The 27,829-nt window shown below is 35.6% G+C and overlaps 1 protein-coding gene across 2 annotated transcripts in view; it reads right to left on the minus strand.

Moving 5' to 3' along the window:
* The window catches only part of LOC148940909 (targeting protein for Xklp2-like), a 59,715-nt gene that overhangs the window by 25,472 nt on the left and 6,414 nt on the right, over window positions 1-27,829 (minus strand). For both annotated transcript variants that reach the window (XM_089104760.1, XM_089104759.1), the window contains exons 2-7: window positions 25,832-26,131; window positions 21,449-21,699; window positions 13,952-14,068; window positions 6,383-6,548; window positions 2,905-3,052; window positions 379-514 (exon numbers count right to left, since the gene is read on the minus strand). In XM_089104760.1, coding sequence (XP_088960886.1) covers window positions 379-514; window positions 2,905-3,052; window positions 6,383-6,548; window positions 13,952-14,068; window positions 21,449-21,699; window positions 25,832-26,131 — 1,118 coding nt within the window. The remainder of the gene's footprint in view (window positions 1-378; window positions 515-2,904; window positions 3,053-6,382; window positions 6,549-13,951; window positions 14,069-21,448; window positions 21,700-25,831; window positions 26,132-27,829) is intronic.

Raw genomic sequence — 27,829 nt, forward strand, 5'->3', positions numbered from 1 at the left:
TCAAAATTCATTAGCTTTAAGTTGGCTCTTTTCTTTAGTAAGTTTTAAACAAACTCTTTAGGTTTAAATATATATGCATATACGTATATATATATATATATATATATATATATATATATATATATATATATATATATATATATATAGTTTTTTTGGTGTTTTTTTTTTCCTTTTAGTTTTTTTTTTAGCCCTCTGAAAGAAGTTATTTCTCTAGCCCTTTGGAATTTCTTGAGAAAACCAAATGGTTTAAGAAGCTTCGTTTTTGTATGTTCAGCCTTTGGAAAAAAATATTTGTAAATGTATTATACGATTTTTATAACTAAAAGCGACTTTTAAATCTCCGTGTAAAAAAAAAAGCAAAAAAAAACAAAACAGTACCTTATTAGGACCACCCCGGTGACTTTCAGTCAAATTGAATGGTTCAAACATCGTCAATTCTTTGTGAAAGACTCGGGGAAGCACTGATTTTTCTTGCAATATCTTCTCATTCAACGGATTGGCCTTGAACTTGTGTCTAGAAATTTTTTTCTTATCAGTATAGAGAATAGGCTAAATTATTCTCCTGGGATGGGGGCCTGGTGCTTAAATATTAGTGTATTTCAAGCTGTATAAAAAAAAAACATATTCAAAGCAAAAGATTTAAATTAGATTAAATAATTAAACTAATTATAACCCACTCATTTTTACCTATGTTCAAAGTTTTCAACATTATACAAGGTTGTTTATTATTACAAAATATAATTCTATAACATAATATAACATCATATATACATTATATAATTATATATTAATTAAACAAGGTTGTTCTAAAGATCCCTAGAACCCGTTCTTTGTCCCGCTATTAAACAAACTTCATCCCATGTTTACTCCAGCTTCAAAAAAATTCCCAGTTCTATCGCATATATTCAAACATATCGGGTATGATCGCACTTCATTTGGGAAATGTTTATCACTAAAACATGTCCCTACTGGCAGACTGTTGGCATAGAGCTGGAATAATCAGACATTTTAGCATTGCTTCATAAAATTTTGCTTCAGGATCTAAATTACAGCCCAAAATTTTTGGATTAAGGTCTACCTTGACCATTATTTACCACAGAGTAATAATTTGGCTTGACCTTGAAACCCTCCTAACTAGACTGACCCTTCTCAACCTGGCTGTCTTACAATAGTTACAATTCTTTCAACAATTTTGACGTCTGTAAATAGATAATATTTTCACCAGAGGATGTGACAGGTCAATGATGTGACTCTGTAAGCTCAGCTTGAGTCGAACCAACTCTCAATGGGTATCTGGGGAAATCTGGGGAATAAACGGGAAACGTCGGATGATTTACCCCCAAACACGCATTGCACTCCTGGTTGAAGGCATTGAATCAGGAGATCAGTACCTGCGCAGAGCAGAGTATTGGTGACCATGCAAAAAAAAGTTTAAAGAAGAAGAAGATTATTCGAACGGTAAAATTAATCTTCTTCATGAAAAAGTCTTCGTTCTCTGGCTTTGAGATTCTAAGCCTGTAAATATAGATACATACAGACTTGACATTCAAGGGGAGGAGGTCTAACGATTATTCCCTTAGATGATGGGTCAAAGTGAAATAATATGCATTTAGGTCACTATTTTTGAGGGGAGGGAGGCAAGGTCTTTAGAAAAATATCAGGTGTGATATTAAACCTTATGTGCAGACATACTCGTAAACAATACTGGCTTTATTTAAATGGATGTTCAAATTCAATAAAGCTTCGTTTATATCCGTATATCATTTGTGAATATAGGCTATAGATAGGCCTATACATATAGGCTATTCTAATTGGTAAAACGCACTCTTTTCAATGTAAACTTTCAAAATACTAGACCCGTATGTGAACTAGATTTTTCTCCGAGAAAGATATTCTCAAGTTGAAGTCACCATATACTGTGATGGATCCAGATTTAAGGTCTTTTAAAGTACCTTAAGGTCTTTTCAAAAAGTTTTTGAATTTTTGGTGACTACGGGCCGTACTTTGTTCCTTAATAGAATTCATCTATCGCTGCAGACATGATAAGATAAGGTTTATTTCCGAAAAACAGCTGTCACAAGCCCAGACGCCCCAAATTTGCATTTCGGAGTCAATAAACACCAAAAAACAAAACAAAAGACACGCGCACAAAACAAATAATAATAATAATAAAATTGGTCAGCAAAAAAATCAATATGTTAAAAAGTTTAAAAACCATTAAACCAATTAAAATCAAATGAAATTAAAACAAATGATAACAAGAAGACAATTTATTCTTGTGTATAAAAAAAACACACAATTTAGTAAAAACGAAAGTTTAACATAAAAAAAAAGTTCATAATTTGTATGATGAACATAACACAATCGAAACAATATGCATTATAGAGATAAGATGGGAGAGGGGATTGTGGCATATCACGTATTTGGCATATCAATTACGGTGCAGAAAAATGTACAGGAACATGTAGGTCTACACGTTTAACATGTAAGGGAAAAAATACCTTTCTGTAGAAAATTTTCATGATCGTTTATATTCCATGACTCTTCGATTACTTGGATTACTATGTTTGTTTCTTGGATTGATTTGATTACTGGATTGACTGATTTGGATTGGATTGATTGATTTGATTGATTGCTGATTTGATTGACCGACTTTTCATTTACTTATTTATTTTTATTTCTTCTACCAGATTCTCGTACATTTCAAAAATTTTCGTACATTCGCATAAGAAATGCAAGTTTAACAATGTTTGCTTGTAGCAGCCATTTTTAAGGAAAACATCTTATCTTGTCTCATCTTATATCGAAGGATTCATCAAAACTAGTGGACTTACTAAAATAGAAAGAAAAATGAACCAAAAAATAAATGAGGCACAGCAAAAACGAAAAAAATTAAAATATTACTTTAGTGCTTCTTCAACCTCCTGTTCTTCCAACTGCTCTCTACTCAAGGCGTGGACAGGCCTCTGTCTATGCACTGCACTTAGTTTTGGGGTGTGTGGCTGTGTCGTACGGTAATGAATGCTTATATCGTCATTGCTTCGAGTTAACCCTAAAGAGAAGTAAGTCACATGAGAACCATGACTAAACCAAGAGATCTTTTATACCTAGATCTTTTTAGACCTAAATCTTTTTAGACCTAGACCTTGAAAACCTAATCAAGAACGAAACAAGGTCTTATCAACACTCGATATCATTAGCAAAACTAGTGCAAAAACGAATGCTCGTAGCAACACTAGTACATGTAGTAGAGATTGTGGGTTAGGAGTAGTTCTGATAAGAATAGTGCAAACAGGAATGGGCATGGTAGTTGTAGTAGTCCTGGTAAAAGTTGTAGAAACAGCAAGTCGCACCGCTGCGAATTTTAGCAGAGGAAGGATCAGTAGCTAGAAGCAGTAGTAGCACCAGTAGCGTTATTAGGAACGTCAATAACAGTTGTGTTAAGAGTATGGGGCAGCAGCAACAGTAGTCATGGTAGGGTTATTTATAATACAAGCATTTGCGGTAGAAGCACTGGTAGATTTGATACTAACAGCAGTGGTAGTGGTAGTCGTGACAGTAGTAATAATGAGAAGAGTAGCCGTGGTAGCAGCAGTAGTGGTAGTAACAGCAGCATCAGTAATCATGTTAAGTGTGGTCACATGAGGGGAGCAGTGGTAGGATTTACCATAGTAGTCGTAAATAGCGAGTTGTAGGAGTGCCAGCAGTACTATTTTAGTAAAGGCAGTATCAGTCGTGTTAGAAGTGGTACTAGCACTTTTAGTAGCAGTAATAACAATTGTAGTCGAAGTCTGGGCAATAGACATAGCAAAATAACAATGGGAGTAGTAGGATTTGTCAGGGTAGAAGTGGACATGGCAGAAGCAGGAGTGGTCGTATTAAGAGTACTGGTTGTAGGAGTAGTAGCGGCAGTAGCAGTAGTAAAGTAAAATGAGGGTTTCTACAAAATTAAAACTCTGTTTCTGCTTGTTGGATGCTTTCTGTACAGTTATTACTCTTACATTATAACTCATTTTATTAATGCCATGCCATTAGTTTAATTCGTTTTTGATTATTAGAATTTTGGGAATAGTACTAAATGATTAATACGAGTACTAAATGATTATTATTTGTGTTATTTTTTGCGATACGTATTATAGAATACTGTGGTGTATGACCTTGTTAGGTTTATAATAGAAAAACAAACTGTGTCCATGATATTGATGCTGAAAGGAAAGGAGAGAAATTTAAATTCGTGTTTTTCTCTTGTTGTTGTTTTCTCCAGGAGGAAAGAGTAGATTTAGGTTGCTATAATGTGATTTGAATTTCAAAACGAAACAAAATTGAATCTCGGCCATAAAAACAGCTATTAGATAATGTTTTAGCTTACATATGAAGTATGTCTTAGGAACATGCTGCAAGCAGTATCTTTTACTGCAAAGGGTAGGCAAAACGTAGATGGCAGCAAAATTAACAACACTATTATGAATAGTACCAAATGAGCAATCACAAGTCAAAAAAGGTTCATATAGGTGCCCCTAATTCAGAGGACAGAAGGCATGGGGCCAACGCACTTCGAGCCCTTCAACAACACAGACTAAAAATCCTTGCACGGATAAAAAATGCACAGCTTTCAAAAAGAAGCTAATATGTTCACTTTTGTACAAAAATATACCATGTGAAGCTTCTGTTTTGAGAAGGAAAAGTGCATAGAATTTGGAATCCTTGCCCCTAAGATTGCACATGGCACCAACCCCAAAGAGATATCTATTAAGCGTTTGATTATAACGGTAAAAGGTAAAGAATACGGTATTGGGCTTAACAATCCTTACCGGAAATACTGATCTTCGTTTCATAGCCCTTCAGCCAGGAAGTGCAATGTCAGGGGGGGGGGGGACTAGCCATCTTGTGCCTTCCCGCGCCCTTCCTGTTTACCTTCCCCAGATTTCTCCAGGCACTCATTTAGAGCTGGGTCTAAATGGGCAAAGATGACTATCGTAAAATTTTGATCCAATGCCATGCCAGGACGGGAGGCCTTTGACCACATAAAGAACAATTGGGTGCCCTCTGATCCGTTAAGCCCCTTAGATAGGGCACTACATCTTAGAAACAGCAAGCAGATAAGCCACCGATGAACTTCCTATGATTATGTGGTATATATGGTCAAGCTTGGGAAAAAGACCGATACAAAACAAAGAGAATACTTCACTCTTTACTAAGTCTATGCTGTGCGAGATTATCAGAGGTTTTCTTTTTATTTTCTATTTGTTCTCAGATTCCTTAGAGGATCCTTCAAATCTATTTTTGGGGCATTCCGCTAATCCTCTCGGTCAGCGGATATATCTCTATGGTCGACCAGAAGATCCATTTTTTTCTTCTCCGAGGTAAAAAAAAGCGATTGGAAAATCCATAGCCAGCAGAGCTATGAAAAATACTTCATTCATCAACAAATGGGGTAAAACACCACCGTATATTTCGCGCAGGGGGCTCCTTGAGACACACAGCTTATTTTAAGGGTTCAGTAAAGATAATAAGGTTGAAAACCCCGATTATGATTGATCAAGAAATCAAAGTAAGCTTTTACCTTAGTTGAGCTCCTTTAATGTAGGCTGTGTCTTAATCACAGTAGGCTATGGCGGTGTTAACACTGAATTTGGTGACTATTTTATCCTATCTGCAATGGAATATAGTGAATCGTAGTATCGATATTCCGAAATTATATTAAAACCACACTTTTGGTTGTTTACCCTAAAGTTGGGCTAAAAATGAATCTCACTCCCTTTTCAATATAAAAATTAGATAAACATTCGCAAAAGCTTCATCAACGGTTAGTACTAGAGGTAGACACTAAGCCTTGTACTGAATGGTTTTTACCTGTGGGATTTCGTACTACTCCGCCGCACTATGCAAAATACCTGGCCTGGAGGTGTTGTTATATATCTACGTTAGTGCAACAGTGCTTATGTTGTGGAATCCGCACTTGAACTAGAGGAAAGGTATGTTTATGTACGTTTGTTTTATTTAATCTCAAATACCTTCGTTTTTACCGCCCTTGTATGTAAGGGAATAACGTTTCAGGGGAGGGTTGAGAACTGTTTGGATTAATACCGTAACTATTGTTTGAAAAAATATCTTGAAACTTTCGTGGTATTTCTTGAAATTCCGGGGCTATTATAGTTCGCTTCAGATGATATTTGCTTTTTACGTGGGAACTATGTTGAATTACACTTTTCCTTTCGCTCAGCAATTTTGCAGTATATACACTTCCAGAGTAGAGTCGACCTGACCTATCCTCAGCATACATGATGGGTTCATGGGTACAAATCTCAATTGGACAAAAAATTATTACAAAACACGATTGCTATTACCACAGTAAAAATTTTTGGGATTAGATTTTACTTACTTTTAGTCGATTTGAAACGTTTTGAAGTTCCTTTTTCAAAGAACAAAACCTGTTCAGCCATTGAAAAGAAGGGCTTAATTTCTTCCTTGGTTTTACTTCGAACCTCGTGGAAGTGGAATGGCTCCGTTCGTGTTGTCGGCCGGTACAAGCTTGACGTCGATCCACCCTGCAATTAATGACAACTTCACCATCGCTAAACTTTCAACTTACTAAATGTCTTCTAAGTATCAAGACACTCTAGCTGTATAACGTTAAAATATACATAAATACACAAAAATGCCGGGTCCCGGCAGCTTAGCCGCTGGGCCCCGGCGGCTATATATATATGTATATATGTATATATATATATATATATATATATATATATATATATATATATATATATATATATATATATATATATATATATATATATGTTACCGTGAATGTCCGAAATTCCTGTTTCTCTGCTTGGATTCAATTAGCTTCGCGAGTCAGCGTTTTCAGTCTTATGCAAGCCATGATGGTAAAAGTTAAATTTATTATTATGTCAATAACTTTAATTAAGTTTGTCAATTTATTATGTCAAATAACGTGAGTTAAATGAGACAAAAAATATAATTTAATTATTCACCCTTCCTTGTCACTTAATTATTAAAATGAGACACAAAATATTGTCGAAAAGGCAATCTGTATCGCTTGGTAACCGCGGGCTCACATGGCTCCAGTTTGTTCTGGTGCTTTGTATTATACCCTGTTCGTGCTGGTTCGGGGAGCAAGCCTCGATGCTTGCTCGACTCCAAGAGCTTCTTTCCAAAGGCCATTGTAAGCTGTTGTCGCCTGGCATCAAGTCTTTCTAGGCCTAGGATTTTAAGCCTATCATCATAATTCATGAATTCCGGACCTAATGTCACACGGGTAGCTCGTTTCTGCAAATTCTCAGGTAATTTCTTTGCTTTTTACTTAGCCCCGGATGCCACACAGGACAAACATGCTCTAAAATACTCAGAATGTACAGTTTATAAAAATTCAACAGTGAAAAACGACTAAAACCTAATCGTCGAATTGTAACTCGATTAAGCCTCCAAATTAAGCCTCGATTAAGCCTCCGATCAGCCTCCAAACAGCGAATTATGCCATCCGTACTAATCATGGATCCTAACTTATGAAGTATCAGCAATGATAAATCATCTGCAAACTTGGCTCTGTTTTCATGTCAAGTCGCAATTTTGTTACGCAGTATTAAAAATAAAACAGGTCCCGTTTTGGTACCTTGGGGTATTCCAAAGAAAAGCTCAAGAAAATCTCACTGTACCCCATCAGACTAACACACTGTTGCCGTCCGTGTAAAAAACTATAAACTATCCAAACTAAAAAAGCTCTAAAATCTGTCACTGATTCAAGAATATCGGGATGGCTTGATTTGTCGAAAGCCTTTAACAGGTCTGTTTGCAATATTTCTACAAATGCATCTTTGTTTTTTAGATGCCCCAGGGCTTCTTCGACAATTTTGATGAAATTATGTACTGTGCTAGATTCTTTGATAAATCCATACTGACAGGGATCTATTTTATCACAGAAATCTTCTAGTAACCATTTATTTTGAAAATGTTCGGAAACTTCAGATACTATAGGGGTCAAAGATATAGGTCGTAGGTCACTCATTCCTTTTGGATTCAAAACTTTAGGTACTGGCGTTACGACCGCTTTTTTTAAATCATCCGGAAAGGTACGGCTCAACAAACATTGGTTTAAAAAGGCAGTCAGAGGTTCAGCTAGAAAGGCTGCGTTTTCTTTATACAAGGTTGCTGGAATGTCTCCAGGGTAAGTTGCCTTATAGGGGTCAAGTCTCTCAAGAACCTTTGCAACTTCATGAGGGAAAATCACAGGTATTTCAGATGGAACAGGCAAGGGAGGAACACTGGAAATCGGTGGATTGCTTCTGCAAATACTAGCAAAATACTTATTAATAGTGTTTGCGTCGAGCTTACTCCCAGATTCGTCCTATACGCTTACACTTTACCTTACAAAAGAGCCAGTGAGAAGCCGTATTCCTTTATAGTAACCGGCTAGGTTTGTGGTCATGAGCTCATTTAATTTCGAACCGTAGGACTTCTCAGCCAACCTACATTCATAGACCACTTGATTTCTCAGTTTGGAAGCTTCAGCCACCTTCCCTCTTTATGGAACCTGTTGCGTTTGCGTATCAGCCTTTTCAGGCGCGAGTTAACCCAGGGCTTGTCAGCTGAGTTTACTGTGACTGTCTTCTTGTTGACATCGCAGTTCGCGTACAAACTTTTCCAGTTTTTCGAAATAGCCCATTTAGCGAATACAACTTCTAGACTCAGTTAGAGGCCGGGTTAAAAAACTTGGCTTTGTTCCTATTCTCTTTTCCTCATTGGGACACCAGTGCACACAGAAGTGTGTACTTTTTACAAGACTAGGCAGCGTTACTGGATCACTATAGAAATCGGAAATATCTTTGAAGATGAGATCGATGACAGACTTTTGAGTTGCCTTTTCACGAATAAATTGCTTCAAGCTTAGCGATCGTTCAATCCAACTGGGTAGTAGATCGTTGAAGTCACCCAGAAGAGACACGAAACTGTTTGGGTGTCTCATTTTAATCTCATCTAAACATGCTTGTAGATGGGCTATGAGCTCCCACCTGTAACTCCACCGTGGCGGAAAATAAAGTACTCCAACTACGATCGAGGAAAACTTACGGGGAAGAACTTTAGGTCTCAGTATTACCCACAACAGCTCGTAGTCGGTAGTCTGAGAGCCTTCGTTTATCTGATGCGGTATATCGTATCAAATGTACATGCCTACTCCTCCTCCATGTGTGACGACAGTACCTTCCTTGTTTCTCAAACTCTTCACGAGAAAATTATAGTTACTTATCTAGGCGTTACATTCATTGACATACCACGTCTCTGCTATGCAGCAAATATCAATTCTATTGTCATTTAGTCTTGTCGAAAGTTCCATCACTTTATTGCTTTAAGACTGGGCATTAACAAGGAGAAAAGAGGGGAGGTCGTAGGAACTAGCTGCTCCTTTCTTCTTATCTACCTGGATAGATCCCCGGAAAATGCTGGAAGTTTCCCAAATTGTTAGAACTTGTTGGGACAACGGACGTAGGGGCTGCAGGGGCCCCAAGACCTCGCCAGTGGCTCCTCATACTCCAGTTGCGAGGGAGAACTGAGCTGGGTTGAACAACTTGGCCGTTACCTGAGAAGAAAGAGGGAGCAGCATTTCGGCTAGGATACATTAAATACACAGGGGAAATACCTCTCTCGTTAGAAACCGGCCTTCTATGATTATTCAGCGGGAAACGCCTAGGATGGTTGGTATTTGGTGACCTTGCCGGCTGCTTTGAAGACAGTTCCTGTTGCGCGGTGTGGACTAAGTTGCATTTCTGTTTGTTAGGGCACTGGCGTAACGAGCCATGCTTGCACACCTTTGGGTGATGAAACTTGCAGTTCTGACTGTTGCGCTTATTAGCTGCATAAAACTTGCAAGGATGAACATAAGTACAATCAAACCCAATCTGACCTAAACTGTCATCATCGAACCTTGCATTAAATTGAAAAAGTTGACTGGCAACGCTGACTAAATCCAAGAAGAAAAAAGGTATTTTGGACATTCCCGAACATCGAACATTCACTGTAACATATTAAAATATATAATCAAAGAAAATACATAAAGCATAAAAATATAAATAAAAAAGTACTAAAAATATACTGAACTCCCAAGCTAGATTTTGATAGGACTTCAATAATTAGAACTTATTGACATATTTACATTTATATTTAGTATATTTTTATCATATTATAATATATATAGATTCATCAGCTCTAGTGTTGGCAAAATCGAAACAAATGTTGTCACGTTCGGAAGTATACAGGCGAGCGATCATACTTGACAAATTCGTTTCTCGGGCCGGCACAAAAACACTTAAGATAAATAAAAGCTTCCTGCTTATAGACTGCTTGAAACCTGTAACTGGTATTATTTTTAGAAAGATTTCTAAAAACAAAGCTTTTTCAATAGAAATACCAAAGAAGACTTCCGATGATCTGAATAAAAAATAGACATTTTAGGCAGAGTCCGCAGAGCAAAGTTACATAATCATTTTCGCTAGGCGGTCCTTCGCTGAAAATAGCTTTTGTATTATATGCTATGTAAAACCGAGGTTTTGTCCCTTCCCTCCTCTTTCTCTCTGTAGTGTATTGAATGAACTGTTAAACTAAGATAACTAATATTTATCCTGATGGCGGTCATCTCTGTTGAACCCTTCAATAGACCCCATTTTCCTGTGAGCAAGTTTTCTTGCAAAAATCTTAACATTTGGCCCCATCTCCACCGCGTCTGCAAGTACTACATGCAATTACTACTTCTCCTACGTAAGTACTACTTCTCCTTCTCCTAAAAGTGCATAATTTTCAATGTTCAAGATATAAATATGAGGACTCCAAATCCTTAAGTGCCATACGATGCTAATTACAATTAATTTCAAAAGCATAGTTTTTTGCGAAAACTAAAGAGCGAATTTTTAGAACTTAAAAGGAACATAAACTAGTTTTGTATAAATGTAAAGTTTTACAACAAATGTAAATTCCCATAATAAGTGTAGATTTGCTACCCTTGAAACCTCCCAAATAGGCCAGAGTGCCGTTTGAGCTTTACTGAAAACTAAACAAACAGCTTAAACTGAAAATTCGATTTAGCCATTTGATTTTGTATACATATAGATGGAACGAAATATTGGTGAAAATGCATTAAATATCAGATAAATAAACGAAAATTGACTATAACAAATGTACAGATATTAAAGATAATTACTGGAAGTTAAGAAAGTATATAATTGATTAATGTTATAAATCTGGAGAATATGAAAATATATTCTGTGTTCAGTAAAGCGCGAATACCGGTTTGGCCTGTTGGAGGATTTGAGGGGGTGGAAAAACCATACAAAATTGCGTCAATTTCTGTTTGTTTAAGTTAGACATCTTGTATAAGCTACTTTCAGCTTTATTTAAATCAACTCCTTAAGGTAACGGAACAACCTCGATTTTTAAGTTAAGTCTTTGCTCATCATTTAATTAACATAGTTTTTGTATGTGTCAAGAGCAGTAATGCTGCTACCAAGTTTTATTAATAAAATTTGTTGTTAACATAAATAAATTGAGCAAACGTGGTAGCAATAGTCGTGGTAAGAGTCAAATAAGTATTTTAGGCTCTATTTCTTCATTAATTCAGTTTGTCAGGCTAAGGGAAGAGTAAGCTATGGAACACTAAGTTCTAATGATTTGAGGTTATCCTCCATACAGGTTTTTCATGCATTAACAGTATTAATATTGGCTAATAAATTTATCAATAATAGTGGTTTATTAACAAATTAATTAAGAAAACGTGATAACAGCAGTCATTCCAAGAGTACCCGTCGCAGACGTAGTCGAAGTGCAAATAGTCAAAAAGCTCTTAGATGGAGCAGTTGAATTAGGAGAGAACCAATTGGGAGCACTGATGATAGAAGTATTCATGGCATAAGTGCAGTATATAGTATGGCATATAGTAGCATTATATGTATAGTATAGCATGGTATGGCAGTATAGTATAGTATGGCATATAGCGGTAGCTAGAGTAGGGGTAGTCGTGGTGATTTTCCCTTTGGTGAGTATCAAGCCCAATAGTTTGCCCTCACCCTTAAAGATAGTACCTGACAGTTTTACACTTCTGAGATAATTTTCAAAAACCAGAGGCCTAAAGAAATAACCAGCAGAGAAATTTGGACCATGAGGACCGAAATGTGATCAAACATTCATTGGCCCCTTACTTGAGAATAACATAGCAAATAGTTTTGGCAAATATTTTAGAGGTGTAAAAATGTTAGTCATAAGTTTTAGGTGAGACAGCGACGAGTTCATTAATCATTACATTTGATCAACTTCTGTATAATCATCGAATGAATATTAATATTGTTACGCATTGAAGAGACTCCCTAAGCTTTGCAACGAACTATGTAAAGTAGTATTAACCATTTGTTAGCCTACAAAACTCTAGATGGCAGTGAATCACCTAGAAATATAATAGAAAGTTGTATCCAGTCAAAATTTGACGTTAAAAATTTGGCCTGAAAATTTTGCAGAAGACAGGTGGGAGGGGTGTGGGGGGGTTGGCAAAAATCAAAATTTTTCCCCAAGCGCAAGAGAGACCAGAAACACCACTGTAAAGGTTAAAATCTACTTTATGCAAAAAAAGTTTAATTTTAAATCCAGATGCCAGGCGAGGTGGAAAACGTCCTGGTACTGTTCCAAGATCAAGAGGAAGAATTTTATTAATAACCTAGAAATACCTCTTTGAATAAAAATAACAGAATAACAACGAAGAACACACTGCCTTTCCGTCCTACATACTTCATACATTATATACAACCCTCTATATCCAAGGACCGTCCTCAGCAAAGCACAACAAAAAGTAAAATGAGACTTAATATAAAATACGATCACAGATCAAGAGCATGCTCTTGATTTATATTTACATGAATGAATTGCCTTATTTCGTATTGTTTTCTCTTCACTCCTGGTTGAACCGAGGATGGCACTTGGATATTGAGCCTAAATATTCATTTCAGATTAAAACTTTTAAAGCCTTAAAGCCAAAATATTCCTTTAAGGCTAGAACTGTCACTGTTTAAGATTAATTTCCCATTGTTTTACCTTTTGTTTTTTATACCTCTTTGAAGTGCGTTACTTCTTTCCTTCTTTAAAAATTTAGTGATTGCTGCACTTATTGAACTGGGGTATTAAATGGATCACGTCTTTTCGTATGATTTGATTCTCAGTAGATCTTGTCAAACTGTGTATCGTACTATGTCAGTCTGATTAGTGTTAAATCTTGATCAGAATGGATCAGGATTCCGTATTCTCTGAGAAGAACAACATTTCTAGTCTTTTCTAAGATTATAAGTATTTAGTGTTCTCTAGGACAAAAAATTTGTCTTATCTAAGATTCGAATCCAAGTTACCAAGGCCACAGGAAATTGTCTTTATGAATGCATCTTGTATAATAGTTGTTTTTTTTATAATTTTCGCTGTGCCCGATCACCCGTTTATTTTGTTTGATCTATACAAGAAAGATTATACAAGAGGGTAATTTTGATGTATTATTCCACCATCATCAGAAGGGAGGGGGAGGGGGGGTGCACCATCATCTGAACCCCCCCTCCATGTAAAATTTCCTACAAATTTATGTGACAAATATACAAACAAGTAGGTGAACTGAGGAAAACGAGTTTGGAATTTTAATAAGTACATTTTTACGGACTTAACAACCACAGATAAGTCTTAACAACCACAGATAAGTTCAACAACAAATTACAATTATTGTAATAAGTACAATTTATCAATGCCGAAACAGACGAAGTGATGAAATTACAGCTAGCTCAGAACCATAAAAAATCTACCAAGCTCATATTGAGCTTAAACAACTGAGCCTCCAAAACTGGGGCAAGTCCGACCTCGTTGAACAAAAAGACTCGGGGCTCTACTAAAGCATACAGCCTAAAGCGTGTTTAAAACTTACATATCCATCGTAGCTCCTAAGGCTTCCAGCGAATTCGGAGTCAATTTCAGCAAAGGTCGATCCTTCTCGTGAAGAGTGAGAAGCAAAAGTGTGAGGCAATGCTTTCATAGGTCCATGCTAAAAAAATCAATAAATAAATTTTGATTTAATATAAATATATCAAAATAGACGGAATTGCGACGTATATTATTCAATATGCAAAATTATTTCTCTCTTTTTTACTGACCGACCATCAATTGACCAACCTTAGAAAATTTTTATTTTACTTATTTATACTTTACTTCGATATGAGTAATCGAGATTAAAAAGCACAGGCAAAATAACTAAGTACCCACGCAGGTATTTGCCATAGTTTTTGGTAGATTAAGGTGTACTGAGTGAAAATTCACAGAAAATTCTTAGTGAAAAAATCACTGAAAGTGCTACGGCTAGTCTTGGGTTGTCAGACACGCTTATCCAAGCATCCCGCGATAGATGATCATTAGTATTTTCATGTGTCATACTTGTTTAGCGTAATTTTTTTTTATTTTTTGTTGCTTAGTCCACTTGTATTTTATTTTAAGTGGGTAATAATATTATTATTATTATATATTCTATTTTTAATACTCATTCAGATTCTATTGTGATTCTTTATTCCACAGCAGTGGTTACATACAAGTATAGTTCACATATTTGTCAGAAACTACATTTTGAAAATAGAATTGGAAAGTATTCTATTTTCCTACTTGGAAAATATAATTCTCTAAATTAAGCTATATTTTTTTCTACTTATATTTTTAAAAATGACACTAAGCCAAATAATTAAGAAGAAAAATTATGCCCCCATTATGCAATGAATACTAATCTAGCATACTAAGGTCTGAGGGGTTACATACCCGGTGGGTTTCCAAAAACCAAAGGCCTATCTTTTTTATAGGCTATGGCTTTTACCTTTATTCCTTATTTACTAAATAAAAAACTTTTTTTTTGCTAAATATTCTTTCATTCATACAGTGGCAAATGGCGATAAAGTTATCAAAGTGGTGGAGCCTACCATGGACATCGGCAGGGAGGAGGGGGATCAGGGAGGCTTTCCTTCCTCCCTGAAAAAGAAAACAAACAAAGAACTTCCCATTGGATCCTTGGACGTTGTGCATTTCCCTCCTTTTGGACTTCAATCTGTACAAAACCAAGCCAACACGACCCCTTAGCACATCTTGAGAAATAAGATAAGATAAGATTTATTGCTGAAAAACGGCTATCACAAGCTCAAAAGGGCCAAATTTGCACTCTAGCATCAAATAAAGCAAAAAAAGAACAACAAAAACAAACAATCAAACAACAACAGAAAATTATAAAAGGGTCAATGTCAAATACGTAAAAACATTAAAAAAAAAACAAAGTAAACTCATAAAATTAGAAGGCCAATGTCAAGTCAGCACAAATTCCCCCCCCCCAAAAAAAAAACTCGTAAAATTAACAAGGGGATAAACTAGAATTAAAAAAAAAACATAAGCTAGTTGGTTAATAACAAACATAAATATAAAAACTACAAATTTGCTAACTGGGAATTAAAAATAATAACTCTGAAGTAAAGAGTAAGAGGTGGGTGGGGAGGCAGCGGAGAGTCAGTGGTTGAAAATTTCAACTATATAAGGGATAAAAGTTCTTCTATATATTTCAGTGCAAATTCTTATTGGGGCGAGAAGGAGGATTTTTGTTGACACAGAACGCGGGAGGCGGATTCGAAGGGGTGAATATTGACCAAAGAAAAGGGGAGTTGTTCAAGGGTTATGAAGGGCATTGTTAGCAATACGGAAAGTAATATTTGCTCTCCTTTCCCTAAAGGTGACAAGATTAGCTCTCCTAAGAAGGGAAATATAAGGTACTGTACCCTCATTACAGATAATTCTTAGGCACCTTTTTTGTACTGACTCTATTCTATCTGATAATTCAGTGGAAATGCAATGATGCCAAATAGGATAGGCGTACTCAAGGGCCGGGCGTACAAATGACAGTAATATCCTCAAACAGTGCGATTTAGGCCATCAGAATTTTTTTTAAGGAGTTTAAGAAGGGAATTTACGGCATTTGCACGTTTTAAGATGTCATTAATATGACAATCCCATTTTAAGTCGCTTGAGATGGTAACGCCCAGTAATTTCATAGTGGTAACGGACATTTCAGGGGGATTGGACAGGAGAAAGAAGGAGGAGTTTTAAGGAAATTAATAGTAAGAACAGTTGACTTTAAAGGGTTGACTTTCATGTCATCAGTAAGAGCTTCGGCTGATATTGATTCCAAGATGTACATTGGGTTGCTTTTGGAATTTTTGGAACATGTCTCTAAGACAGTTAGATCATCAACGAATTTCCATCTATCCAGGAAATAAACCCTAAGGTTGTTTATCATTGTAAGAAATAAAATTGGACCTAAGAGGGTTCCTTGGGGCACACCATTATAAATTGGGAGGGGATCAGAATATACATTCATGTATTTCACAACTTGCGTTCTGTTAGAGAGGAAAGACGCAATTATTCTAATTAAATAAGGGTCAACTTGAAAGTCATTACATAGCTTTTCTTATAGTATATTGTGGTTGGTTAAATCAAAAGTTTTTTGCAAGTCAACAGTGATAACATTGAGCCAGGTATTGGGTTTTTCAAGTGTGTTACAAATTGTATCCATAAGGTGAACGAGATAGTTGGTGGTAAATGTAGAGCGTAAGTTCCAAATTTTCTTTGGTCAACATTTGGGATTATTTTTGCTTTCAACCCCTCAGCTAAAAAGTTTTCATATAACTTGGAAAAAACTGGAGTAAGAGTAATGCGATGGACACCATCAAAATCTGGATTATTACCTTTCTTTTTTACGGGAGCAATAAAACCTAATTTCCAACACTTTGGAAATTTATCAGTACATGTAATTTAGTGAAAAAGTAAGGACAAAGGCTCTGAGAGATTGTCGGCAACGGCTTCAATTAGTACAATCGGAATGTCTAATGGACATGTACTACACTTTTTAATGTTCTTAATTTTTACCTCCACATCCGAGGGCGAAATAACGGGAAAATTTAAAGAGCACAAATCATAAGGAGTGTCAAAAGAAAGGGGAGGGAGGTTCTGAACTATGGAAGAAAGAAACCTGGCTGTTACTGAAGTCTCTGAAATCAAAAAAATTTCGAAAACGTTCTTGTTAAACGTTTCTGAAAATTTGGGTCTTCTTGGAAATGGAAATCTATATTATTATGTGTTTTCCCACAAATTTTCTTTATTCTATTATACCATTGTTTTGGCTTTGTAGAAAATAAATCCTGGACTTTGCATTTGTAATATGAAGAAGCAGATTTACGATGTTTACGCAGTGAGTTCGCTTCGGATGTTTTACCACTCTACTAAATTCAATTTAATTCTAAATAGTTTTTTTCAATTGGCTAGTAATGTATGGTTTGTCATTAGAACATGTTTTTACTTTTTTCACAGGGAAGGAATTTATGTATTTTGTTTTAATCAGATTTGGAATTCGGAGACTTTAAAATTAATGTCATTTTTTCCTTTGAGGGCCAGCCAGTTTTCATTGGTAATCCAAGATCCAAATGTGTAAAGGCCCTCATTGGAAATTGGGCGATAAGAGAACTCAGTAACAGAAAAAGTATGATTAAAGCTATTGAGAGGCTTCGTTAATAAACAAAAATGGTAACTTCCTCCTAACGGGGGCAAGGGGACAGGAGGAGCATAGAAAGCCTGCATATTGGTGCAAATCAAATCAAGGGTTAAATTTCCTTTTGTTGTTGGTATTTTTACTATTTGTTTTAAGTTTAGGGAACTACAAAGGGGATTTAACTTTAGATCATTAGCATCACCTACTAAGAAAATACCGGCGTTCGGGAATTTGGATAGGAAAAAGTCGGCACTACTATGCAGTTGTTGGTAGAATTACTGTCTTTGTGCAGCACTTTGATTTGGGGAATAATAGAAGCAGCGAAACACAGTTAAATTAAGGGGTGTGGTAAAATTTTGGGTCTTACACTTACCCAAATGATTTCATCGTAATCTGAAAGGTTGGGAGTATGAATTAATTTAGGAAAGAGATAATTATTTACAAATAATAGTATTCCACCTCCCTTTTTACCTAGGGGGTGATCATGAGGACGAAGTTATATGAATTGGGAGTAGTTATTAATTTTCAATAAATCAGGGTAAATATTGGAGAGCAATTTCTTTTATTTCATTTTGCTGAATTTTCAGCTAAATCTCTCTCTTTATTGCTATTATCTATTGCGAAACTGCACACAACGGAAAACAAGAACATTACAGAAAAGAGAAAAGGGTTCAGTTACACGGGTTCAGTTGCATGGGTTTTAAATGCAATGGAACCTTAATGTCCAATATTTTTTCCCACAATCAAATCGTACAAATGAATAATTTCCATGTAAAGACCTCCTTGGTGCTTACTTAGAACTTATGTGTTCGTTGAAGCATCAACAAATGAAGCAATTCTTCACTTTTCCCATTTGACAAAAGGCTTTTATATTTCCAATTTGGATTTTCTGAGACCCTCTCTATGTCATTTTTTTTTGTTTGTTTTTTAAGTTAACCCTGAACATAATAAAATAGAAAAATGGTCCATTTTTTCATCAGAAGTTAGAGGGCATTGCTTTTGTTTGTCTGAAGCATGAAATTAAAAGTTAATTTTAACACACGCTAGCAACTAATAATATGACGAATTCAAAACTTTTATTCCTTTTTTGGCAATAACTTACGACTTAATCCATTTCATTTTTAACTCATTTTTTTTTCAAACAATTTGAAACTTTGTCTAAAAACCAAGTATTAGAATTTCTTGATAATAAAGTCAATACAATCAGGTCGGGTTACTAGTAGCACAAATTAATTTGGCCATGATAAAGATTTAATGACTTGTGGCCAGTGCAATGTGTCTCACATGATTACAGTTTGGACAAGATTTAAAATACCCAATTTTCTACTGAAAGCCACTATGAAGCATCAATTTTCAGATCGGCGCAGATTCACGCAACCATTACAGGGGAAGTACACAGCATATAGATTTACGATGCATATTTTTGAGGTTTCTCTGCGTAGAATTGAAGATAATTTTGCTCCAATGTCATACACAAAAGACCCCTTCCGATGCCCAAGAAACACAAAAGACTCATTCCGATGCCCAAGAAACACAAAAGACCCCTTCCAATGCCCAAGAAACGCACAAGACCCCTTCCGATGCCCAAGAAAAACAAAAGACTCCTTCCGATGCCCAAGAAACACAAAAGACTCTTTCTGATGTCGAAGAAACTCAAAAGGCCCCTTCCAATTCCCAAGAAACCCAAAAGACCCCTTCCGATGCCCAATAAACACAAAAGACTCATTTCGATGCCCAATAAACACAAAAGACCCCTTCCAATGCCCAAGAAACACACAAGACCCCTTCCGATGCCCAAGAAACACAAAAGACCCCTCCCAATGCCCAAGAAAAACAAAAGACCCCTTCTGATGCCCATTTCAATGCCCAAGAAACACAAAAGACCCATTTCAATGCCCATGAAACACAAAAGACCCTTTCTGATGTCCAAGAAACTCAAAAGACCCCTTCCAGTGCCCAAAAAACCTGAAAGACCCCTTCTGATGCCCAAGAAACACAAAAGACCCCTTCCGATGCCCAAGGAACACAAAAGATCCCTTCTGATGCCCAAGAAACACAAAAGACCCCTTCCCCTCCTTATTAAGTTTAGAATTAATTTTGCGAACCTTAAACCAAAATTATAAAGCCATACTAAATGGAAAATTCCTGTGTCCCCACATTAATTTAGAACTTAATTTTAATGAACAAAACGATTGAGCACCTTAGGGTAGAGAATACTCTCTGAAAATAAAGAATGTTTAAACTTCGTTCACACACCTCACGCTTAAACCCCGTTCATAAAACTTAACGCTTAAACTCGTTATAAAAAGATTATTGTGTATCGCGCCTCATTATAAGGAAAGCTTTGATGTGTGAGTACTTTTAAAATTGTGAGTGTGCTTACCTAACCAGTGCCTCCCAAAACTTACTTTAGATGATTTCGAATACAGTTCTGTAAGAACGGTTCAAATAGGCACAACAAAAACGCTCCTTCACCTTAATCATAAATCTTAAGCTTCATCATCACCACAGTAAACATAAATAACAGCAATTTTGGAAACCTGCTGATTAATCACCACAAAAAAGGATTGGACGCACTTCCTCCTTTTAGCTATTTTCTGGTCACGAAGTTTTGAGTGTAATAAGTGATAATTTCCTTTAGTTTTCTCAAAAGAAAAAAAAAAGCTCGAAAGTCTTTTTTTTATCGTTCCTTTTTCGTGCTATGAGCAAAGACTACTCAGCAGCAAAAGAGAAAAAAGTACTCTGTGGGACGAATTCCCATTTTATACAGTAAGCACCATTTGGGCTTTAGCGGGTTTTAAGGGGGGGCTGAAAAGTTGACAAGGGTGGAAGGGCTGCGCAAAGCGGAGAATCAGCACTGACTAGGTAAAATCAATATTACTTTTTAATAGTTGATAGATGGCATTAGAGCCGAATTTTCATGTTTGAAAATTTAAAGATGCGGAAAACCGCGCGGAGGTGATCCAATCGGATTACCCAATATTTTTAATTCGAAAAGCTTGTTGGTACCAGCGTGAGCGATGCGAAGCATCGTGAGCGGCAATTTTTTGGACAATGACACTTTTTATACGAAAGTGACACTATTTTTTCACCCAAAGAGGCACCAAAAACCTGCTGAGTGGCAACCCTGCTGATGTGCTCCTCATTTTTCAACTATGCCCCAAATATTTTCAGAACATATCGGTTTTTGGCCTAGCTACATGCCTACATCTAAAAAGCGTAAATATATCCCTAATTAATAAGGGCCAATTCATTAATTAAGGCCATTAATGAGGGCCAATTCAATAATTGGCTTCATTAAAGATAAAAAAGAATTTTGGGGCGAGGAATTTGACGAGCGAGGGATATCGAGTAAACTTTCAGAGAACAATGAGCAATTGATTAACAATAGTGTAGCCAGTATTTAACTTGGCTGTTTCCAGGAGCCAAAAAGAGTACATCCCAGGTGACATGACCTCCCTCTAAAAATGAAACCACAGAAGGCTGCAGCTCGAATCAAGATTCTTAGCACTGTCCTAAGGAGTTTCCTTGCGTATCGGAAACATCTTCTTTTAGAAGAAATTATCCATTCAGAACTCCTATCCTGGTTTAGCAGTATTGCAATATATTCGATAAATCTGATATGTCCCTATTCTGACTCACCACTATTCTGAAGAAATTAGTTTCGCTTTTAAAAATATTTTCGATATTCTTTTAAACTTTAGCAAAGAGAGCGTACATATCCAGCACCCTTGGCCACAACTTCATCACTAGAATTTACCATTGTTTCAAGGGGGTGAAGTTTAACACAAACAGAAACAATTGCCATTTAGCAAAGAGCAAGTGAAAATAACTAATTCAAAATAAGAAACTGCATACCTTAGGACCAGTAGTTAGTCTCGTAGATCCATGGGCCTCATACTTTATTTTAGTAGCATCAAACTGAGCCAATGTCTTTTTAATAGCTTCAGGAGTTTCCAGTGAGAGTCGATGTTCGATATTAGAGCTGGCCCTTCCTCGGTCTGCAGCTGGAGTACTTTCCACACAAGAACTTTCACCCACAGTATTCCAAGAGGCTATTTCTTCATTTCTTGCTTTTAACGTTGATAAGAACTCTTCACGAGTAACAACTAAAATATAATTAAGTTTTACTATTAAACGGAGCAATGTGATTAAGCTCAATAACCTGAAATTAAGCTTTATTATGTTGAAGTTTAGCTCAATAACCTGAAATTAAGCTTTATTATGTTCAAGTTAAGCTCAATAGCATGAAATTAAGCTTTATTATGATGAAGCAAATCTCAAAAGCCTGAAATTAAGCTTTAGCATCATGAAGTTAAACTCAAGAGCATTACTATGGTGAGGTTAGGAATTAACACATCAACAACACCAAAATAAAAATATTGCTTGCCCTCTGGACCCATCTTAGGTCTATGAATACCAGAAAGTATTTTTTGGCACAGTATTTTTTAAATTATAATGAATTTAGAGCAGTGCCTACATTTACGTCAGTGTTGTCACGTTGAACCAATAAGCAAAACTAATTAGAGAAATTTTAAAATGCTTTTTGTCTATAAAATTCAACCAGTTACAATATGTTGAATCCCAAAGTCAACTATTCCTTCAAAGAAAAGCTGAACCTTTTTGAACTCTTTTGTACCTAGTTTGCTCATGTTTCTTTTTTAAATTTGGCGCCCATTAAGGTCAAAAACTGCATGTCTGCAAATAGGTTTTTTTTTTAACTAAAAATTTAACTTCTGGTTTTTCCTAATTTTTAAAACATATATGGTTGTGTAAGATTTCATTTCACCAATGTAACCAATCAAATTTAATTTTCACTTTCCTTTTCATTTTAAGCCCTACTATGCTCATGTTTACGATGGCTGATTTTGAGTTACGAATTAATGAAACAATATATTGGATACAAGACACCAGCAATTTGGTATCTTGTGCTGATACTAACATGACTTCACAATACTATCCTGCTTAAAAAATATACTGCATATCAAACATTTTCTTGACTTTACAAAAAAGGGAGATGTAACTGTATTTTTGTTTCAATCTATGACTTCCTTGTGATTCCATGCTTCTTTTTTATGTGTATTTAGTATTTTTAGTATTTCGCATGTTTAATGTATAGTGTTTAAAGTATTTTTATGTGAACTAGCATTTGACAAGTGGCTGGTAGATTTAAAACATATTCAGTTCTAAATCTGAAATAAAAGGAATAAAATTTACAAATGAAAATATTAAGCATGCATTTCTTTTAACTTGGAATACGGCCAGGAAAAACCTACCTGTTCCATCGAAAACAGTTTTACTCACTTGAAAGAGGGTCTGAATATGTCTGAGCAAAGTCTGTGATTGACAAACAAAAGGAAGACAAATCTAACATAAATATTTCAAATCAGTTTTACGTTTAGTAAGGTGATTTAAATAGCATTCAATGATAAGATTTTATTCAAAAAGCCAGTGGGCCATATCAACACACAAAATACAACTACAGACAAAGCCCAAAGAACAAAATACTACTGCTACTACTACTAACAACTCACCACAGCACCAAGCCACCTGAGGCCAACACAGCTACGCACGCTCCTCCATCCCAATCTATTCAAAGCCCCCCTTTTTACAGCCTCCCACGAAGTTCCCATTTCTTTTTAATCTTTTTTTTTTACGTCCTCCCACCCTAGACAAGGACAACCAGCTTTCCGTTTAGCCCTAGACGGTTGGCCGAAAAGAACAATCTTCAGCAATCTGTCATCCCTCAATCTGTCATAAAATTCAACTCCTAAAGAACTTAACAACTATCCCCTCAAACATAATTCCCTATGTTTAACCCCTATAAAAACGAGTCTACAGAACTGTTTAGTAGCAGAGACATCTACTCAATAAACCAACACTCACTCCTAGACACTCTTCAAACATTCATTCCTGCTCTTCAGCGCTTTCCAGCTCTTCACACTTGGATACAAAATGAAAGAGATTTCCATTCACATATCCACACATTAGGCAAAAGCAGGGCATGGCCGCCAACCTAAACTTTCCCAAAATTTTCTTTTCTTTCCTAAATCCAAACTATCCCCTTTAACCAACCACAAATTCGCCAAACCCTTTCTATTCAACCCAAAATTAAATAAACCTCCTCCCCCCCCCAATACTCTTTAGCTTGGGAGTAAAACCTCAAAGACACAGATTGGTCCTTTTGGGCTTGCCAATCATGGAATCTGATTTTACTTTTTACATAAAACAAACTTAATGATGAAGCTTCTAGTGGTACATTCAAGCACAATGCATAGTGTTAGTATCTTTTTTTTGTATCCAAGACCTTTCCATTAAGTGAATCCAATAGCAAAAAGCGTTTTTTGAAAAAAAAAACTTGCTAAGATCTTTATTTATGACATTGTGTCCTTGGTTTTCTTGAAGAACTTGTTGGTTGTGTACTTGTGTCTGACATTGTGTCCTTGGTTTTTTGGACTTGGTCCCCACTAAGAATGGGCACCATTATTTTCTATCTGGTGTTTTTTTTGGGTTACCTGTTTCTGTTGTGTCTTCAAAAACAAGAAAAAGAGCAACAAAAAAGGTCATGGTTTTTACAATCTGCTAATCATTGGCTCAGTTCTTTTTTTTTGAATGCCTGTTTTTGCCTGTGTCTTTTTTGTGTTTTTTTCCTCTTTCAGTATTTTCTTTTATTGCCTGTTTCTGTTATATCTTCTTATTTTGTTAAGCCTGTAAAAAGCAAGAATATGGAAGTATGAGAATTGAGAGCTAGTTGGTCTTTCCATTAGAAAACTCATCCCCCCCCCCATACTATACAAAATCCTTTGGATGTTTCCACCACAATAAAAAGGGATCTATTTTCCTATAAAAAATGACCTATTTTCCAATAAAAAGGGATCTATGTTCTAAATAATAAATGTCATGTTCCCCAGTAAAATATCAACAGTTGTTTGGGTGATTCCTGGACAGCAAACATAGAATGGGTTAGCAGCCAATAGAATTGGTTAGCAACCAATAGAATTGGTTGAATTTTGCATCATCTCCTCCTGTAAGATATCAGAGCAAACACAATAGAAGACAGATGACAAGATCAGGACTGGATTGGAAATGGAAGAATAATATTAGCATCTCTGTCCAAAGGTTTAATGGTGCCCAGAACAAAATTAACCTTGCCCATCCTGTAAAAAATCATACATGAGCTAGTAAAAGACTAATGAAATCCCCTCTTTAAAATATCTTACCTGTCCCCCCCCCCAAGAGACAATTTTGTCTTTTTCATTTTTTTTAGTAAGAAATTATAAGTTAGATTATGAAATTTGACCCTCAATATTTTTGAAGTAAAAACAAACCTCATGTTTTGACGCAATATCAGAGTTCTCATTGCCAAAACCCTCTTACAACTAAGTAACTGTAGTCAGGGTCGTCATGTATGGGGATAGGGGGACGCCCCTCCCCAATTTTTTCAGCCAGTTTGCAAACAAATTGAATTGGTAAATAGTATTCCTATTTTACTTGCTAACTTTTTTTTATTAGGTTAGATGATTAGAAAAAACGATGTAAAATAAACATGGAGGAAGATTGGTTTTACTACTAAAAAAAAAGAAGTAATCTTAATAGCAATATCATCCAAATTACTTGGTAAAAATGACCAGCCAGTCAGTAAAAACCAACCCCCCCCCCCCCCCAAAAAAAAAATACATTTTGGCTAGTAACGCCTCTGAGGGCAGTTTATTTCTTTTCATTCTTCTTGCAGGTGCGTCAAGTTCATTGACAAAATATCTGCTTTGTCTTTTTGCCTTCACGTTTTTTCAACTGGCTGAAAATCAACCTTGTTTCTTAATTTCTTCATTATTTTTATATATGTTTTTGTTTTTATCAAACATTATGTATGGCCAGTGTTGTCATAGAAAGTATTTACATATCTATCTTTCTGTTCTGTTTTCAGGGTTCCCTTTTTTTGGCTAGAAAAAGACAGTGCACATGTTTAGTCCTCACTCCAAAGACTGCTGAAGTTTCAACAAAAATATAGTTTGTATTTGAAACAATTGTCAGACTATATACAAATACAGTGTGTATGTTTACATTTCACATCTGTAAAGGATAAAATATATGTTCAGACAAACCACTTGAAAATAAAGAATAAAACCATTTTTTCACTGTGTTCATTAAATTTTTAATGCACTCTACATGAAACTATGGTTTCTTGCTTTAAATAGACAGGCAGTATTGCCTAAGAAACAAATTAAAATATCTTAATCTTACCTTTATTGTCAAGACATACAGTTTTTAATACCCTTGATAATTCATGAGTACTAACTTCTGCCACTTGTTCTAAAGGGTCAGCTACTAAACTACTGTTATTTGAACAGTCAACACTTTCTTTTACCATTGGGGTACTAGAATTAACTAAAGTTTTTTCACTCTCATCATTTTCAATGATGGTTTGATATGCTGAACTGTCACCATCTTGGCAGTAGGTTGTCTCAGACATATTTATGAAGGAGTTTGGCTCCTCATCCCCAATTGCATTGCCAATTGGTATACCAGCTTCATGATCAAATTCTGAAAAATTCAATATAAAATGGTTAATAAACAAAACATACATATGGAATTAAACATTTTTAAATCTTGTCATTTTCAATGATGGTCTTGATATGATCAAAGCATGTTGTCTCAAAAATATAGAGTAAAAGAGTAATGCTGAACTTTCATTAGCTTGGCAGCTAGTGATCTGAGACACATCTATGCAGGAGTCTGGCCCCTCATTCATCATGGTATTGTTAACTGATTTGCCAGCACATGGCAACCATGGTCTTGTTAATTACACAGGCTAAATATTTGCAATTTGTGACTTCGACATTGCAATGTGTGAGCCTCCCACACAATAATTTACAATATTCAATTCAATTCAAACTTTTTATTTCCTCCAAATACAAAGAGTAAAAATTAAAAAAAAAAAATAACTGCTAATCAACAGGCTGTAAAATTCTTTTAAACTATATAACAACAATTTACAATATGCTGATGATCTGGTATTATGAGCAACTGGCAACACATTTGAGATTGCATATAGATAATTTCTTAAACCACATTGGCCTGACATCACATAAAGAAAGAAAATGAGCAAAAATGGGGTTTTTAAAGGCCAAATGAAAATACTGAAAAAACACAACAAGGTGAATATTTTGAGAGGACAAACGCCTCTCTTCTTCAGCGCAAAACAAAATAATGTAGGCCTATCCAAGGAAAGTGCCAAAGAAAAAAACAACAAAAAACAAACAAGGAAAGTCAATGTGAAAGGAACCAAAAAACCAAAAACTTAAAAGATGAATAAAATCAAATAAAAGCTAAAAACTATAAGAATTAAAACCAAATACCTAACAACCATAAAAGCAAGTTATTCGCTAATATCCGTGATTTGCACAAAATCTAAAAAATTATGAACTGCCATCAATGGATACTAGCAAACAACTGAGGAATAAAAAAAAAGAAAACAATTCATTCACTCAAAAACAAAACAAGCCAGCAATTAAATAAGTTGGAGAACTATGTCATCTGATTTCGTATTTTAATTATTGCATTTCTTACAGATATCCTTTGAGACCAAAGGGGTTATTCACGTGTTTGATTATATGACAGGGAAAGTGGTTCAAGGTTTATTTCAGGGATTACTAAAGTATCGGCTTCTCTTTTGAGAAAACCGAAATATGACTTGTTTATTCTTAAATCACTGGAATCTGTGTTTAAACCTAGACCTAAATGTTTGTATTTATAAATTTCAACAGCTTCTCTGTAGTGCTGGACAATACCTTTGTCATGCGAAATTAGGCTAGCTTGATTAAACAAAACAGTATGGTCTGAGTTTTCAAAGATGTGCTCTGCAACAGCAGAGTCAAAATTTTCTGTTTTTTCCAATTTTTAAGTGTATTATTAATTGAAATAGAGTGCTGAGTTAATCTATCCATGAATTGCTGATCAGTTCTTTGAATATACAAAAGACCATACAAACAAGGAATTCTGTAGACACCAGAGTTTTCACCTATCAGGATAGGGTCTTTACCTTGACAAATTTGGGACCTGATAGTTTTTCTGGGTCTATAGTAACACTTACTATAGACTTCACTATAGTAAGTATTCATTCACTAATTTTTTATTATTTTTTTTTTTGAGTGAATGAATTGTTTTCTTTTCTTTTATTTCTCAGTTGTTTGCTAGTATCTGTCAATGGTAGTTCATATTTTTTTGAATTTTGTGCAAATC

This window comes from Artemia sp. Qi Xiang Cuo, chromosome 19 (assembly GCF_049724085.1).
Source record: "Artemia sp. Qi Xiang Cuo chromosome 19, ASM4972408v1, whole genome shotgun sequence".
Classification (NCBI taxonomy): domain Eukaryota; kingdom Metazoa; phylum Arthropoda; class Branchiopoda; order Anostraca; family Artemiidae; genus Artemia; species Artemia sp. Qi Xiang Cuo.